General features: G+C 38.8%; 1 protein-coding gene across 1 annotated transcript in view; it reads right to left on the bottom strand.

Annotated features, from left to right (window-relative positions):
- Window positions 1-19,084, bottom strand: part of LOC148443179 (mixed lineage kinase domain-like protein) — a 66,624-nt gene that overhangs the window by 4,583 nt on the left and 42,957 nt on the right. The window contains exon 2 of the mRNA XM_088463127.1: window positions 11,321-11,774. Coding sequence (XP_088319253.1) covers window positions 11,321-11,774 — 454 coding nt within the window. The remainder of the gene's footprint in view (window positions 1-11,320; window positions 11,775-19,084) is intronic.

Below are 19,084 nucleotides of genomic sequence, written 5' to 3'. Positions count from 1 at the left end.
TTATTTAGTTGAATAGTGGGTTATAGTATTACTTATTTAGTTGAATAGTGGGGGTTATAGTATTACTTATTTAGTTGAATAGTGGGGGTTATAGTATTACTTATTTAGTTGAATAGTGGGTTATAGTATTACTTATTTAGTTGAATAGTGGAGGTTATAGTATTACTTATTTAGTTGAATAGTGGGGGTTATAGTATTACTTATTTAGTTGAATAGTGGGGGTTATAGTATTACTTATTTAGTTGAATAGTGGGGTTATAGTATTACTTATTTAGTTGAATAGTGGGTTATAGTATTACTTATTTAGTTGAATAGTGGAGGTTATAGTATTACTTATTTAGTTGAATAGTGGGGGTTATAGTATTACTTATTTAGTTGAATAGTGGGGGTTATAGTATTACTTATTTAGTTGAATAGTGGGGTTATAGTATTACTTATTTAGTTGAATAGTGGGGGTTATAGTATTACTTATTTAGTTGAATAGTGGGGGTTATAGTATTACTTATTTAGTTGAATAGTGGGGGTTATAGTATTACTTATTTAGTTGAATAGTGGGGGTTATAGTATTACTTATTTAGTTGAATAGTGGGGGTTATAGTATTACTTATTTAGTTGAATAGTGGAGGTTATAGTATTACTTATTTAGTTGAATAGTGGAGGTTATAGTATTACTTATTTAGTTGAATAGTGGGGGTTATAGTATTACTTATTTAGTTGAATAGTGGGTTATAGTATTGCTTATTTAGTTGAATAGTGGGGGTTATAGTATTGCTTATTTAGTTGAATAGTGGGGGTTATAGTATTACTTATTTAGTTGAATAGTGGAGGTTATAGTATTACTTATTTAGTTGAATAGTGGGGGTTATAGTATTGCTTATTTAGTTGAATAGTGGGGGTTATAGTATTGCTTATTTAGTTGAATAGTGGGGTTATAGTATTACTTATTTAGTTGAATAGTGGGGTTATAGTATTACTTATTTAGTTGAATAGTGGGTTATAGTATTACTTATTTAGTTGAATAGTGGAGGTTATAGTATTACTTATTTAGTTGAATAGTGGGGGTTATAGTATTACTTATTTAGTTGAATAGTGGAGGTTATAGTATTACTTATTTAGTTGAATAGTGGGGGTTATAGTATTACTTATTTAGTTGAATAGTGGGGGTTATAGTATTGCTTATTTAGTTGAATAGTGGGGGTTATAGTATTACTTATTTAGTTGAATAGTGGAGGTTATAGTATTACTTATTTAGTTGAATAGTGGGGGTTATAGTATTACTTATTTAGTTGAATAGTGGGGGTTATAGTATTACTTATTTAGTTGAATAGTGGGTTATAGTATTACTTATTTAGTTGAATAGTGGGGGTTATAGTATTACTTATTTAGTTGAATAGTGGGGGTTATAGTATTACTTATTTAGTTGAATAGTGGAGGTTATAGTATTACTTATTTAGTTGAATAGTGGGGGTTATAGTATTACTTATTTAGTTGAATAGTGGGGGTTATAGTATTACTTATTTAGTTGAATAGTGGGGTTATAGTATTACTTATTTAGTTGAATAGTGGGGGTTATAGTATTACTTATTTAGTTGAATAGTGGGGGTTATAGTATTACTTATTTAGTTGAATAGTGGGGGTTATAGTATTACTTATTTAGTTGAATAGTGGGGGTTATAGTATTACTTATTTAGTTGAATAGTGGGGGTTATAGTATTACTTATTTAGTTGAATAGTGGAGGTTATAGTATTACTTATTTAGTTGAATAGTGGGGGTTATAGTATTACTTATTTAGTTGAATAGTGGGGGTTATAGTATTACTTATTTAGTTGAATAGTGGGGTTATAGTATTACTTATTTAGTTGAATAGTGGGGGTTATAGTATTACTTATTTAGTTGAATAGTGGGGGTTATAGTATTACTTATTTAGTTGAATAGTGGGGGTTATAGTATTACTTATTTAGTTGAATAGTGGGGGTTATAGTATTACTTATTTAGTTGAATAGTGGGGTTATAGTATTACTTATTTAGTTGAATAGTGGGGGTTATAGTATTACTTATTTAGTTGAATAGTGGGGGTTATAGTATTACTTATTTAGTTGAATAGTGGGTTATAGTATTACTTATTTAGTTGAATAGTGGGGGTTATAGTATTACTTATTTAGTTGAATAGTGGAGGTTATAGTATTACTTATTTAGTTGAATAGTGGGGGTTATAGTATTACTTATTTAGTTGAATAGTGGGTTATAGTATTGCTTATTTAGTTGAATAGTGGGTTATAGTATTACTTATTTAGTTGAATAGTGGAGGTTATAGTATTGCTTACTTAGTTGAATAGTGGGGGTTATAGTATTACTTATTTAGTTGAATAGTGGGGGTTATAGTATTGCGTATTTAGTTGAATGGTGGGGGTTATAGAATTACTTATTTAGTTGAATGGTGGGGGTTATAGTATTACTTATTTAGTTGAATAGTGGGGTTATAGTATTACTTATTTAGTTGAATAGTGGGGGTTACAGTATTGCTTATTTAGTTGAATAGTGGGGGTTATAGTATTACTTATTTAGTTGAATAGTGGGTTATAGTATTGCTTATTTAGTTGAATAGTGGGGGTTATAGTATTACTTATTTAGTTGAATAGTGGGGGTTATAGTATTACTTATTTAGTTGAATAGTGGGGGTTATAGTATTGCTTATTTAGTTGAATAGTGGGGGTTATAGTATTACTTATTTAGTTGAATAGTGGGGGTTATAGTATTACTTATTTAGTTGAATAGTGGGTTACAGTATTACTTATTTAGTTGAATAGTGGGGTTATAGTATTACTTATTTAGTTGAATAGTGGGGGTTATAGTATTACTTATTTAGTTGAATAGTGGGGGTTATAGTATTACTTATTTAGTTGAATAGTGGGGGTTATAGTATTACTTATTTAGTTGAATAGTGGGGGTTATAGTATTACTTATTTAGTTGAATAGTGGGGGTTATTGTATTACTTATTTAGTTGAATAGTGGGGGTTATAGTATTACTTATTTAGTTGAATAGTGGGTTATAGTATTACTTATTTAGTTGAATAGTGGAGGTTATAGTATTACTTATTTAGTTGAATAGTGGGGGTTATAGTATTACTTATTTAGTTGAATAGTGGAGGTTATAGTATTACTTATTTAGTTGAATAGTGGGGGTTATAGTATTACTTATTTAGTTGAATAGTGGGGGTTATAGTATTACTTATTTAGTTGAATAGTGGGGGTTATAGTATTACTTATTTAGTTGAATAGTGGGTTATAGTATTACTTATTTAGTTGAATAGTGGGGGTTATAGTATTACTTATTTAGTTGAATAGTGGGGTTATAGTATTACTTATTTAGTTGAATAGTGGGGGTTATAGTATTACTTATTTAGTTGAATAGTGGGGGTTATAGTATTACTTATTTAGTTGAATAGTGGGGGTTATAGTATTACTTATTTAGTTGAATAGTGGGGGTTATAGTATTACTTATTTAGTTGAATAGTGGGGGTTATAGTATTACTTATTTAGTTGAATAGTGGGGGTTATAGTATTGCTTATTTAGTTGAATGGTGGGGGTTATAGTATTGCTTATTTAGTTGAATAGTGGGGGTTATAGTATTACTTATTTAGTTGAATAGTGGGGGTTATAGTATTACTTATTTAGTTGAATAGTGGGGGTTATAGTATTACTTATTTAGTTGAATAGTGGGGGTTATAGTATTACTTATTTAGTTGAATAGTGGGGGTTATAGTATTACTTATTTAGTTGAATAGTGGGGGTTATAGTATTACTTATTTAGTTGAATAGTGGGGGTTATAGTATTACTTATTTAGTTGAATAGTGGGGGTTATAGTATTACTTATTTAGTTGAATAGTGGGGGTTATAGTATTACTTATTTAGTTGAATAGTGGAGGTTAAAGTATTACTTATTTAGTTGAATAGTGGGGGTTATAGTATTACTTATTTAGTTGAATAGTGGGGTTATAGTATTACTTATTTAGTTGAATAGTGGGGGTTATAGTATTACTTATTTAGTTGAATAGTGGGGGTTATAGTATTACTTATTTAGTTGAATAGTGGGTTATAGTATTACTTATTTAGTTGAATAGTGGGGGTTATAGTATTACTTATTTAGTTGAATAGTGGAGGTTATAGTATTACTTATTTAGTTGAATAGTGGGGATTATAGTATTACTTATTTAGTTGAATAGTGGGTTATAGTATTGCTTATTTAGTTGAATAGTGGGTTATAGTATTACTTATTTAGTTGAATAGTGGGGGTTATAGTATTGCTTACTTAGTTGAATAGTGGGGGTTATAGTATTACTTATTTAGTTGAATAGTGGGGGTTATAGTATTGCGTATTTAGTTGAATGGTGGGGGTTATAGAATTACTTATTTAGTTGAATAGTGGGGGTTATAGTATTACTTATTTAGTTGAATAGTGGGGTTATAGTATTACTTATTTAGTTGAATAGTGGGGGTTACAGTATTGCTTATTTAGTTGAATAGTGGGGGTTATAGTATTACTTATTTAGTTGAATAGTGGGTTATAGTATTGCTTATTTAGTTGAATAGTGGGGGTTATAGTATTACTTATATAGTTGAATAGTGGGGGTTATAGTATTACTTATTTAGTTGAATAGTGGGTTATAGTATTACTTATTTAGTTGAATAGTGGGGGTTATAGTATTACTTATTTAGTTGAATAGTGGGGGTTATAGTATTACTTATTTAGTTGAATAGTGGGGGTTATAGTATTACTTATTTAGTTGAATAGTGGGGGTTATAGTATTACTTATTTAGTTGAATAGTGGGGGTTATAGTATTACTTATTTAGTTGAATAGTGGGGGTTATAGTATTACTTATTTAGTTGAATAGTGGGGGTTATAGTATTACTTATTTAGTTGAATAGTGGGGGTTATAGTATTACTTATTTAGTTGAATAGTGGGGGTTATAGTATTACTTATTTAGTTGAATAGTGGGGGTTATAGTATTACTTATTTAGTTGAATAGTGGGGGTTATAGTATTACTTATTTAGTTGAATAGTGGAGGTTATAGTATTACTTATTTAGTTGAATAGTGGGGGTTATAGTATTACTTATTTAGTTGAATAGTGGGGGTTATAGTATTACTTATTTAGTTGAATAGTGGGGGTTATAGTATTACTTATTTAGTTGAATAGTGGGGGTTATAGTATTACTTATTTAGTTGAATAGTGGGGGTTATAGTATTACTTATTTAGTTGAATAGTGGGGGTTATAGTATTACTTATTTAGTTGAATAGTGGGGGTTATAGTATTACTTATTTAGTTGAATAGTGGGGGTTATAGTATTACTTATTTAGTTGAATAGTGGGGGTTATAGTATTACTTATTTAGTTGAATAGTGGGGGTTATAGTATTACTTATTTAGTTGAATAGTGGGGGTTATAGTATTACTTATTTAGTTGAATAGTGGGGTTATAGTATTACTTATTTAGTTGAATAGTGGGGGTTATAGTATTACTTATTTAGTTGAATAGTGGGGGTTATAGTATTACTTATTTAGTTGAATAGTGGGTTATAGTATTACTTATTTAGTTGAATAGTGGGGGTTATAGTATTACTTATTTAGTTGAATAGTGGAGGTTATAGTATTACTTATTTAGTTGAATAGTGGGGGTTATAGTATTACTTATTTAGTTGAATAGTGGGTTATAGTATTGCTTATTTAGTTGAATAGTGGGTTATAGTATTACTTATTTAGTTGAATAGTGGAGGTTATAGTATTGCTTACTTAGTTGAATAGTGGGGGTTATAGTATTACTTATTTAGTTGAATAGTGGGGGTTATAGTATTGCGTATTTAGTTGAATGGTGGGGGTTATAGAATTACTTATTTAGTTGAATGGTGGGGGTTATAGTATTACTTATTTAGTTGAATAGTGGGGTTATAGTATTACTTATTTAGTTGAATAGTGGGGGTTACAGTATTGCTTATTTAGTTGAATAGTGGGGGTTATAGTATTACTTATTTAGTTGAATAGTGGGTTATAGTATTGCTTATTTAGTTGAATAGTGGGGGTTATAGTATTACTTATTTAGTTGAATAGTGGGGGTTATAGTATTACTTATTTAGTTGAATAGTGGGGGTTATAGTATTGCTTATTTAGTTGAATAGTGGGGGTTATAGTATTACTTATTTAGTTGAATAGTGGGGGTTATAGTATTACTTATTTAGTTGAATAGTGGGTTACAGTATTACTTATTTAGTTGAATAGTGGGGTTATAGTATTACTTATTTAGTTGAATAGTGGGGGTTATAGTATTACTTATTTAGTTGAATAGTGGGGGTTATAGTATTGCGTATTTAGTTGAATGGTGGGGGTTATAGAATTACTTATTTAGTTGAATAGTGGGGGTTATAGTATTACTTATTTAGTTGAATAGTGGGGTTATAGTATTACTTATTTAGTTGAATAGTGGGGGTTACAGTATTGCTTATTTAGTTGAATAGTGGGGGTTATAGTATTACTTATTTAGTTGAATAGTGGGTTATAGTATTGCTTATTTAGTTGAATAGTGGGGGTTATAGTATTACTTATATAGTTGAATAGTGGGGGTTATAGTATTACTTATTTAGTTGAATAGTGGGTTATAGTATTACTTATTTAGTTGAATAGTGGGGGTTATAGTATTACTTATTTAGTTGAATAGTGGGGGTTATAGTATTACTTATTTAGTTGAATAGTGGGGGTTATAGTATTACTTATTTAGTTGAATAGTGGGGGTTATAGTATTACTTATTTAGTTGAATAGTGGGGGTTATAGTATTACTTATTTAGTTGAATAGTGGGGGTTATAGTATTACTTATTTAGTTGAATAGTGGGGGTTATAGTATTACTTATTTAGTTGAATAGTGGGGGTTATAGTATTACTTATTTAGTTGAATAGTGGGGGTTATAGTATTACTTATTTAGTTGAATAGTGGGGGTTATAGTATTACTTATTTAGTTGAATAGTGGGGGTTATAGTATTACTTATTTAGTTGAATAGTGGAGGTTATAGTATTACTTATTTAGTTGAATAGTGGGGGTTATAGTATTACTTATTTAGTTGAATAGTGGGGGTTATAGTATTACTTATTTAGTTGAATAGTGGGGGTTATAGTATTACTTATTTAGTTGAATAGTGGGGGTTATAGTATTACTTATTTAGTTGAATAGTGGGGGTTATAGTATTACTTATTTAGTTGAATAGTGGGGGTTATAGTATTACTTATTTAGTTGAATAGTGGGGGTTATAGTATTACTTATTTAGTTGAATAGTGGGGGTTATAGTATTACTTATTTAGTTGAATAGTGGGGGTTATAGTATTACTTATTTAGTTGAATAGTGGGGGTTATAGTATTACTTATTTAGTTGAATAGTGGGGGTTATAGTATTACTTATTTAGTTGAATAGTGGAGGTTATAGTATTACTTATTTAGTTGAATAGTGGGGGTTATAGTATTACTTATTTAGTTGAATAGTGGGGGTTATAGTATTACTTATTTAGTTGAATAGTGGGGGTTATAGTATTACTTATTTAGTTGAATAGTGGGGGTTATAGTATTACTTATTTAGTTGAATAGTGGGGGTTATAGTATTACTTATTTAGTTGAATAGTGGGGGTTATAGTATTACTTATTTAGTTGAATAGTGGGGGTTATAGTATTACTTATTTAGTTGAATAGTGGGGGTTATAGTATTACTTATTTAGTTGAATAGTGGGGGTTATAGTATTACTTATTTAGTTGAATAGTGGGGGTTATAGTATTACTTATTTAGTTGAATAGTGGGGTTATAGTATTACTTATTTAGTTGAATAGTGGGGGTTATAGTATTACTTATTTAGTTGAATAGTGGGGGTTATAGTATTACTTATTTAGTTGAATAGTGGGGGTTATAGTATTACTTATTTAGTTGAATAGTGGGGGTTATAGTATTACTTATTTAGTTGAATAGTGGGTTATAGTATTACTTATTTAGTTGAATAGTGGGGGTTATAGTATTACTTATTTAGTTGAATAGTGGGTTATAGTATTACTTATTTAGTTGAATAGTGGGGGTTATAGTATTACTTATTTAGTTGAATAGTGGGGGTTATAGTATTACTTATTTAGTTGAATAGTGGGGGTTATAGTATTACTTATTTAGTTGAATAGTGGGGGTTATAGTATTACTTATTTAGTTGAATAGTGGGGGTTATAGTATTACTTATTTAGTTGAATAGTGGGTTATAGTATTACTTATTTAGTTGAATAGTGGGGGTTATAGTATTACTTATTTAGTTGAATAGTGGGGGTTATAGTATTACTTATTTAGTTGAATAGTGGGGGTTATAGTATTACTTATTTAGTTGAATAGTGGAGGTTATAGTATTACTTATTTAGTTGAATAGTGGGGGTTATAGTATTACTTATTTAGTTGAATAGTGGGGGTTATAGTATTACTTATTTAGTTGAATAGTGGGGTTATAGTATTACTTATTTAGTTGAATAGTGGGGGTTATAGTATTACTTATTTAGTTGAATAGTGGGGGTTATAGTATTACTTATTTAGTTGAATAGTGGGGGTTATAGTATTACTTATTTAGTTGAATAGTGGGGGTTATAGTATTACTTATTTAGTTGAATAGTGGGGGTTATAGTATTACTTATTTAGTTGAATAGTGGAGGTTATAGTATTACTTATTTAGTTGAATAGTGGGGGTTATAGTATTACTTATTTAGTTGAATAGTGGGGGTTATAGTATTACTTATTTAGTTGAATAGTGGGGTTATAGTATTACTTATTTAGTTGAATAGTGGGGGTTATAGTATTACTTATTTAGTTGAATAGTGGGGGTTATAGTATTACTTATTTAGTTGAATAGTGGGGGTTATAGTATTACTTATTTAGTTGAATAGTGGGGGTTATAGTATTACTTATTTAGTTGAATAGTGGGGGTTATAGTATTACTTATTTAGTTGAATAGTGGGGGTTATAGTATTACTTATTTAGTTGAATAGTGGGGGTTATAGTATTACTTATTTAGTTGAATAGTGGGGGTTATAGTATTACTTATTTAGTTGAATAGTGGGGGTTATAGTATTACTTATTTAGTTGAATAGTGGAGGTTAAAGTATTACTTATTTAGTTGAATAGTGGGGGTTATAGTATTACTTATTTAGTTGAATAGTGGGGTTATAGTATTACTTATTTAGTTGAATAGTGGGGGTTATAGTATTACTTATTTAGTTGAATAGTGGGGGTTATAGTATTACTTATTTAGTTGAATAGTGGGGGTTATAGTATTACTTATTTAGTTGAATAGTGGAGGTTATAGTATTACTTATTTAGTTGAATAGTGGGGGTTATAGTATTACTTATTTAGTTGAATAGTGGGTTATAGTATTGCTTATTTAGTTGAATAGTGGGTTATAGTATTACTTATTTAGTTGAATAGTGGAGGTTATAGTATTGCTTACTTAGTTGAATAGTGGGGGTTATAGTATTACTTATTTAGTTGAATAGTGGGGGTTATAGTATTACTTATTTAGTTGAATAGTGGGGGTTATAGTATTACTTATTTAGTTGAATAGTGGGGGTTATAGTATTACTTATTTAGTTGAATAGTGGGGGTTATTGTATTACTTATTTAGTTGAATAGTGGGGGTTATAGTATTACTTATTTAGTTGAATAGTGGGGGTTATAGTATTACTTATTTAGTTGAATAGTGGGGGTTATAGTATTACTTATTTAGTTGAATAGTGGGGGTTATAGTATTACTTATTTAGTTGAATAGTGGGGGTTATAGTATTACTTATTTAGTTGAATAGTGGGGGTTATAGTATTACTTATTTAGTTGAATAGTGGGGGTTATAGTATTACTTATTTAGTTGAATAGTGGGGGTTATAGTATTACTTATTTAGTTGAATAGTGGGGGTTATAGTATTACTTATTTAGTTGAATAGTGGGGTTATAGTATTACTTATTTAGTTGAATAGTGGGGTTATAGTATTACTTATTTAGTTGAATAGTGGAGGTTATAGTATTACTTATTTAGTTGAATAGTGGGGGTTATAGTATTACTTATTTAGTTGAATAGTGGGGGTTATAGTATTACTTATTTAGTTGAATAGTGGGGGTTATAGTATTACTTATTTAGTTGAATAGTGGGTTATAGTATTGCTTATTTAGTTGAATAGTGGGGGTTATAGTATTACTTATTTAGTTGAATAGTGGGGTTTATAGTATTGCTTATTTAGTTGAATAGTGGGGGTTATAGTATTACTTATTTAGTGGATTAGTGAGGTTTATAGTATTGCTTATTAGTTGAGGTGGATTGGGTGATACAAATGTAATGCTGGGCTGTGCGCCTGGAAAAGGGGGGCTATTTATGGAACAGGAATATGATTGAACGTCCGTGCTGGTTGGGTGGAAATAGCGCTATTTACTACATGTGACTGCGATCTTTAGGACGGGGATGGGTTTAGGGGCCTATGTATTAGCATGGTTGCTATTACTATAACAATGTGGCTGGCTGAGGGGATTTCCAAATTTCATGTATCCCTCTTTTTTTTTAAACAGGGTCTCAACATCCCAGGATCCAGACAATGAGCAACAACGTGAACAGGTAGAGGAGTGTTGGACAGTCTGCCAACCGTCCCGATGCTGGTGGGTCAGTCACAACTTTCGGAGACGGTCTCGCTGGGCTAGTTGGGAGGTCTGTCCTGCCTCACAAAACTCACACTTTGAGGAGCAGCTCAGCACTAGCTAAAACGATGGCCACCCCCCCCCCTTGTGAATGAAGAGGGTGGTCCTAAAGAGGTGGGGATTAACAGATAGACACCAGATGTACGACAGTCAATAGGTCGACTGGGACAAAAGGTCACCAAGGAGAGGGTTATGGTGAAGATTAGGGCTAAAAAAATAGAGGGAAAAAAATAATTCACGTGTCGTCTATTTTTTTTGGGTCGACCATGTTCATATCGACCTTTTGACCCCGTCCACCTTCTTATTTGTCCACCTTTGTGTGTCTACATTTTGTCCCAGTCGGCCTATTGACAGTCTAACATCTGGTGTCTATCTAGACGTTGTCGACCTTTTATTGTCTATCTATAGTCCGGAAAACCCATCCTAAAAAGTGACAATTGGATTATAATTATTATTATTAATTTTTTTGTGCATTCCTTGTTTACTGGGACTGTCCATGAAATTGTAGTGAACACTGCCCGTCTCACCCCAAGGTCTGTAACCACCGAACAGAGGGCACGTACAGCAGCTACACTCACAGGTTAGATAATTCCGCAGCTCCTGCAAGTCTTCTTCTATGTCCTTCTCATTCTGTGACTTCCGGGTAGTCTCAGTAAAGAAACGCAGCAGCTTCTCTCTGTGCTCTGCTGACAGAAGCAGGCACAGCTCACTGGCCGCGTCCCCCAGCCGATCATTGATCAGCTCAAACTCCTCCTTGATGCCGTTGGACTGAAGTATCTTCCTCCACCACACGTGATGGGAGTACTTAATGACCCAGCACTCGGCGTTCTTCAGAGTCACCCCCAGCTCCTGCACCACCTTATACAGTGATGTAGATATCTCCTTCTGCTTCTCCAGGGCCTGAATGGTCATCAGCAGCATCTTAATCCGCTTCTCCAGACGCCGGCATTGCCGCTTGTTGGAGCTGGACTTCTCACAAAGGCTGTAGATGGTGTTGGCAACGCCTAGAACATGGCTCAACACCTCCATCTTCTGCAAACGGAAGAACAGTTACAGGAGGAGGCAAAAATAATCTGACTGCTATTTTACAAGGTGGAGAACTGAAGACAAACCAGGAGGAAGGGCCCAGTGTCAAGATAGTGACCAATCATTTACCATTCAGTTCTCTATTTCGTGGTATCAACATTAAAGAGATCCTAAAGTAAACAAAAACCCATTTGCAAATTCGGGTAATAGAGATTAATAAGTGTGAGAAGGACCCATATTCTGGGCAGACACATTGTGGCCTCAGCCTGTTGAAGTGGTAGGAAAGGAAAGCCAAGATTTAACATAGAAACACAGAATATGACGGCAGATAAGAACCACTTGGCCCATCTGGTCTGCGTCATTTTTAAACCTTTTGTTACCTCAACCCTTATTGATCCTTACTTCTTCTGAAGGATATCCTTATGTCTATCCCATGCATGTTTAAATTGCTCTACTGTCTTAGCCTCTACCACCTCTGATGGGAGGCTATTCCACTTGTCCACTACCCTTTCTGTGAAGTAATGTTTCCTCAAATTTCCCCTGAACCTACCACCCCCCAGTGTCAGATCATGTCCTCTTGTTCTAATACTTCTCTTCCTATGAAGAATGTCTCCTTCCTTTACCTTGGTAAAACCCTTTATATATTTGAATGTTTTTATCATGTCCCCCTTTCTCTTCTCTGCTCCAAACTATACATATTAAGATCTTTTAGTCTTTCCTGGTAGGTTTTGTGGTGTAGACCTTGCACCATTTTAGTTGCCCTTATTTGTACAGTGTCTAATGTGTTAATATCCCTTCTGGAGATATGGCCTCCAGAACTGAGCACAGTATTGGAGATGAGGACGTACCAATGACCTATACAGTGGTATTATCACTTCTTCTTTCTGCTACTGATTCCTCTCCCTATGTACCAAGCATCTGACTTGCCTTGCTCATTGCTTTGTTACAATGTTTGCTTGCCTTTATGTCACCTGAAATAGTGACTCCTAGATCCCTTTCCTCTTCAGTAGTTTCCAGTATAGTGCCAATACTATATTTAGCCTTTGGATTTATGAGACCCAAGTGCATGATCTTGCATTTTTTGGCATTAAACTGTAGTTACCACGTTCTTGACCCTTCCTCTAGTCTACCTAGATCATCAATCATTTGTTTTACCCCTCCTGGTGTGTCTGCCCTGTTGCATACCTTTGTGTCATCTGCAAAAAGGCATAGTTTCCCTTCAGTACCATTTGCAATGTCACAAATAAAGATATTAAAAAGCACTGGTCCAAGTACAGATCCCTGAGGTTCTCCACTGGTAACATTTCCCCATAGAGACTGCACTCAGTTTACTACAACTCTCTGTTTCTTATCCTGCAGCCATGATCTTATCCATTCAACTATCTTTGTATCCAATCCCATGCTTTCCAGTTTATTTAACAGTCTGCGATGTGGAACAGTGTCAAAAGCCGTACTAACGTCTAGATAAGCTATACCTATGGCCCCCCTTTATCTATTTCCTTAGTCACCCAGTCAAAAAAGTCAATAAGATTTGTGTGACATGATCTCCCCCCAGTACATCCATGCGGTTTGGGATCCTGCAAATTGTTGGATTTGAGATAATTTACGACTCTTTCTTTTAAGAGTGTTTCCATCAATTTCCCTACTACTGATGTAAGGCTCACTGGTTGGTAGTCACTGGTCCGTAGTCACTGGTCCGTAGTCACTGGTCTCTTCCTTGCTCCCACTTTTGTGCAGTGGGACAACGTTTCCTCTTTTCCAATCCTCTGGAATGACTCCAGTAGCTAGTGACTGGTTGAATAATTCTGTTAATGGTGTTACCAGCACCCCTTTAAGCTCTTTTAGGGCTCTATTTATTACAATCCACATTGGTAATGCAGATTGTAGTGTGATATTATCGAGTGAATTCGCATTGCGAATTCAGGCAATATCACAGGGATTTACTACAAATCCCTTGAAGGGACAGAGCTTACGAGAAAGCTCTGTCCCTGCGAATCCCCTCCGCACACTAGTCAAGGTATTTTCGCAAAAAAATACAGTGAGAAGTGCCCTGCGCATGCACTGACCGGTCGCCGCTGCTAACCCTGGCTAAGCCCCTCCCCCATTGCCATGCCCACCACCCCCGCAATCGCGGACCCCCCTCCCTTAATTACACTTACCTGTATGATCCAGGCTCCGGTGATGTCCTCCGGTCAGCTGACATCCCATACTGCACTGGGACCCAGTCAGGTGACAACCAGGCCGCAGTGCAGCATGGGAGACCGGCTGACCGGAGATAGGACATCACCGGAGCCCCGAGCTCCAGTCCCTGGAGTCAGGTAAGTTTTTTCTTTTTTTACTTTTTTTTTTTGTAGTGAATCAGCGTGTGGTGTGTGTAGCAGTGATCAGCGTGTGGTGTGTGTAGCAGTGATCAGCGTGTGGTGTGTGTAGCAGTGATCAGCGTGTGGTGTGTGTAGCAGTGATCAGCGTGTGGTGTGTGTAGCAGTGATCAGCGTGTGGTGTGTGTAGCAGTGATCAGCGTGTGGTGTGTGTAGCAGTGACCAGCGTGTGGTGTGTGTAGCAGAGACCAGCGTGTGGCGTGTGTAGCAGTGACCAGCGTGTGGTGTGTGTAGCAGTGATCAGCGTGTGGTGTGTGTAGCAGTGACCAGCGTGTGGTGTGTGTAGCAGAGATCAGCGTGTGATGTGTGTAGCAGTGATCAGCGTGTGGTGTGTGTAGCAGAGATCAGCGTGTGGTGTGTGTAGCAGTGATCAGCGTGTGGTGTGTGTAGCAGTGATCAGCGTGTGGTGTGTGTAGCAGAGATCAGCGTGTGGTGTGTGTAGCAGTGACCAGCGTGTGGTCTGTGTAGCAGAGATCAGCGTGTGATGTGTGTAGCAGTGATCAGCGTGTGGTGTGTGTAGCAGAGATCAGCGTGTGGTGTGTGTAGCAGTGATCAGCGTGTGGTGTGTGTAGCAGTGATCAGCGTGTGGTGTGTGTAGCAGAGATCAGCGTGTGGTGTGTGTAGCAGTGATCAGCGTGTGGTGTGTGTAGCAGTGATCAGCGTGTGGTGTGTGTGTGTGTAGCAGAGATCAGCGTGTGGTGTGTGTAGCAGTGATCAGCGTGTGGTGTGTGTAGCAGTGATCAGCGTGTGGTGTGTGTAGCAGTGATCAGCGTGTGGTGTGTGTGTAGCAGAGATCAGCGTGTGGTCTGTGTAGCAGTGACCAGCGTGTGGTGTGTGTAGCAGTGATCAGCGTGTGATGTGTGTAGCAGTGATCAGCGTGTGGTGTGTGTAGCAGAGATCAGCGTGTGGTGTGTGTAGCAGAGATCAGCGTGTGATGTGTGTAGCAGTGATCAGCGTGTGGTGTGTGTAGCAGAGATCAGCGTGTGGTGTGTGTAGCAGTGATCAGCGTGTGGTGTGTGTAGCAGTGATCAGCGTGTGGTGTGTGTGTGTGTAGCAGAGATCAGCGTGTGGTCTGTGTAGCAGTGACCAGCGTGTGGTGTGTGTAGCAGTGATCAGCGTGTGGTGTGTGTAGCAGTGATCAGCGTGTGGTGTGTGTGTGTGTAGCAGAGATCAGCGTGTGGTCTGTGTAGCAGTGACCAGCGTGTGGTGTGTGTAGCAGTGATCAGCGTGTGGTGTGTGTAGCAGTGATCAGCGTGTGGTGTGTGTAGCAGTGATCAGCGTGTGGTGTGTGTAGCAGTGATCAGCGTGTGGTGTGTGTAGCAGTGATCAGCGTGTGGTGTGTGTAGCAGTGATCAGCGTGTGGTGTGTGTAGCAGTGACCAGCGTGTGGTGTGTGTAGCAGAGATCAGCGTGTGGCGTGTGTAGCAGTGACCAGCGTGTGGTGTGTGTAGCAGTGATCAGCGTGTGGTGTGTGTAGCAGTGACCAGCGTGTGGTGTGTGTAGCAGAGATCAGCGTGTGATGTGTGTAGCAGTGATCAGCGTGTGGTGTGTGTAGCAGAGATCAGCGTGTGGTGTGTGTAGCAGTGATCAGCGTGTGGTGTGTGTAGCAGTGATCAGCGTGTGGTGTGTGTAGCAGAGATCAGCGTGTGGTGTGTGTAGCAGTGACCAGCGTGTGGTCTGTGTAGCAGAGATCAGCGTGTGATGTGTGTAGCAGTGATCAGCGTGTGGTGTGTGTAGCAGAGATCAGCGTGTGGTGTGTGTAGCAGTGATCAGCGTGTGGTGTGTGTAGCAGTGATCAGCGTGTGGTGTGTGTAGCAGAGATCAGCGTGTGGTGTGTGTAGCAGTGATCAGCGTGTGGTGTGTGTAGCAGTGATCAGCGTGTGGTGTGTGTGTGTGTAGCAGAGATCAGCGTGTGGTGTGTGTAGCAGTGATCAGCGTGTGGTGTGTGTAGCAGTGATCAGCGTGTGGTGTGTGTAGCAGTGATCAGCGTGTGGTGTGTGTGTAGCAGAGATCAGCGTGTGGTCTGTGTAGCAGTGACCAGCGTGTGGTGTGTGTAGCAGTGATCAGCGTGTGATGTGTGTAGCAGTGATCAGCGTGTGGTGTGTGTAGCAGAGATCAGCGTGTGGTGTGTGTAGCAGAGATCAGCGTGTGGTGTGTGTAGCAGAGATCAGCGTGTGATGTGTGTAGCAGTGATCAGCGTGTGGTGTGTGTAGCAGAGATCAGCGTGTGGTGTGTGTAGCAGTGATCAGCGTGTGGTGTGTGTAGCAGTGATCAGCGTGTGGTGTGTGTGTGTGTAGCAGAGATCAGCGTGTGGTCTGTGTAGCAGTGACCAGCGTGTGGTGTGTGTAGCAGTGATCAGCGTGTGGTGTGTGTAGCAGTGATCAGCGTGTGGTGTGTGTGTGTGTAGCAGAGATCAGCGTGTGGTCTGTGTAGCAGTGACCAGCGTGTGGTGTGTGTAGCAGTGATCAGCGTGTGGTGTGTGTAGCAGTGATCAGCGTGTGGTGTGTGTAGCAGTGATCAGCGTGTGGTGTGTGTAGCAGTGATCAGCGTGTGGTGTGTGTAGCAGTGACCAGCGTGTGGTGTGTGTAGCAGTGATCAGCGTGTGGTGTGTGTGTAGCAGTGATCAGCGTGTGGCATGTGTAGCAGAGATCAGCGTGTGGCGTGTGTAGCAGAGATCAGCGTGTGGTGTGTGTAGCAGTGATCAGCGTGTGGTGTGTGTGTAGCAGTGATCAGCGTGTGGCATGTGTAGCAGAGATCAGCGTGTGGCATGTGTAGCAGTGATCAGCGTGTGGTGTGTGTAGCAGTGATCAGCGTGTGGTGTGTGTAGCAGTGATCAGCGTGTGGTGTGTGTAGCAGTGATCAGCGTGTGGTGTGTGTAGCAGCGATCAGCGTGTGGTGTGTGTAGCAGAGATCAGCGTGTGGTGTGTGCAGCAGTGATCAGCGTGTGGTGTGTGTAGCAGTGATCAGCGTGTGGTGTGTGTAGCAGTGATCAGCGTGTGGTGTGTGTGTAGCAGTGATCAGCGTGTGGCGTGTGTAGCAGAGATCAGCATGTGGCGTGTGTAGCAGTGATCAGCGTGTGGCGTGTGTAGCAGTGATCAGCGTGTGGTGTGTGTAGCAGTGATCAGCGTGTGGTGTGTGTAGCAGTGATCAGCGTGTGGTGTGTGTGTGTGTAGCAGAGATCAGCGTGTGGTCTGTGTAGCAGTGATCAGCGTGTGGTGTGTGTAGCAGAGATCAGCGTGTGGTGTCTGTAGCAGAGATCAGCGTGTGGTGTGTGTGTGTGTAGCAGAGATCAGCGTGTGGTCTGTGTAGCAGTGATCAGCGTGTGGTGTGTGTAGCAGAGATCAGCGTGTGGTGTGTGTAGCAGAGATCAGCGTGTGGTGTGTGTAGCAGAGATCAGCGTGTGGTGTGTGTTGCAGTGATCAGCGTGTGGTCTGTGTAGCAGAGATCAGCGTGTGGTCTGTGTAGCAGTGATCAGCGTGTGGTCTGTGTAGCAGTGATCAGCGTGTGGTCTGTGTAGCAGTGATCAGCGTGTGGTGTGTGTGTGTGTAGCAGAGATCAGCGTGCGGTCTGTGTAGCAGTGATCAGCGTGTGGTGTGTGTAGCAGTGATCAGCGTGTGGTGTGTGTAGCAGTGATCAGCGTGTGGTGTGTGTAGCAGTGATCAGCGTGTGGTGCGTGTAGCAGAGATCAGCGTGTGGTGTGTGTAGCAGAGATCAGCGTGCGGTCTGTGTAGCAGTGATCAGCGTGTGGTGTGTGTAGCAGTATGTCAGCGTGCGGTGTGTGTAGCAGTGATCAGCGTGCGGTGTGTGTAGCAGTGATCAGCGTGTGGTGTGTGTAGCAGTGATCAGCGTGTGGTGTGTGTAGCAGTGATCAGCGTGTGGTGTGTGTAGCAGTGATCAGCGTGTGGTCTGTGTGTAGCAGTGATCAGCGTGTGGTCTGTGTAGCAGTGATCAGCGTGTGGTGTGTGTAGCAGTGATCAGCGTGTGGTGTGTGTAGCAGAGATCAGCGTGTGGTGTGTGTAGCTGAGATCAGCGTGTGGTGTGTGTAGCTGAGATCAGCGTGTGGTGTGTGTAGCAGAGATCAGCGTGTGGTGTGTGTAGCAGTGATCAGCGTGTGGTGTGTGTGTAGCAGTGATCAGCGTGTGGTGTGTGTAGCAGTGATCAGCGTGTGGTCTGTGTAGCAGTGATCAGCGTGTGGTCTGTGTAGCAGTGATCAGCGTGTGGTCTGTGTAGCAGTGATCAGCGTGTGGTGTGTGTGTGTGTAGCAGAGATCAGCGTGCGGTCTGTGTAGCAGTGATCAGCGTGTGGTGTGTGTAGCAGTGATCAGCGTGTGGTGTGTGTAGCAGTGATCAGCGTGTGGTGTGTGTAGCAGTGATCAGCGTGTGGTGTGTGTAGCAGAGATCAGCGTGTGGTGTGTGTAGCAGAGATCAGCGTGCGGTGTGTGTAGCAGAGATCAGCGTGCGGTGTGTGTAGCAGTGATCAGCGTGCGGTGTGTGTAGCAGAGATCAGCGTGTGGTGTGTGTAGCAGAGATCAGCGTGTGGTGTGTGTAGCAGTGATCAGCGTGTGGTCTGTCTAGCAGTGATCAGCGTGTGGTGTGTGTAGCAGTGATCAGCGTGTGGTGTGTGTAGCAGAGATCAGCGTGTGGTGTGTGTAGCAGTGATCAGCGTGTGGTGTGTGTAGCAGAGATCAGCGTGTGGTCTGTGTAGCAGTGATCAGCGTGTGGTGTGTGTAGCAGTGATCAGGGTGTGGTGTGTGTAGCAGTGATCAGGGTGTGGTGTGTGTAGCAGTGATCAGGGTGTGGTGTGTGTAGCAGTGATCAGGGTGTGGTGTGTGTAGCAGTGATCGGCGTGTGGTGTGTGTAGCAGTGATCGGCATGTGGTGTGTGTAGCAGTGATCAGCATGTGGTGTGTGTAGCAGTGATCAGCATGTGGTGTGTGTAGC

This window comes from Taudactylus pleione, unplaced genomic scaffold (genome assembly GCF_031769625.1).
Source record: "Taudactylus pleione unplaced genomic scaffold, aTauple2 ptg001318l, whole genome shotgun sequence".
NCBI lineage: Eukaryota > Metazoa > Chordata > Amphibia > Anura > Myobatrachidae > Taudactylus > Taudactylus pleione.
Note: the sequence above shows the minus strand (reverse complement) of the source record. Positions and strands in the feature narration are given on the sequence as shown.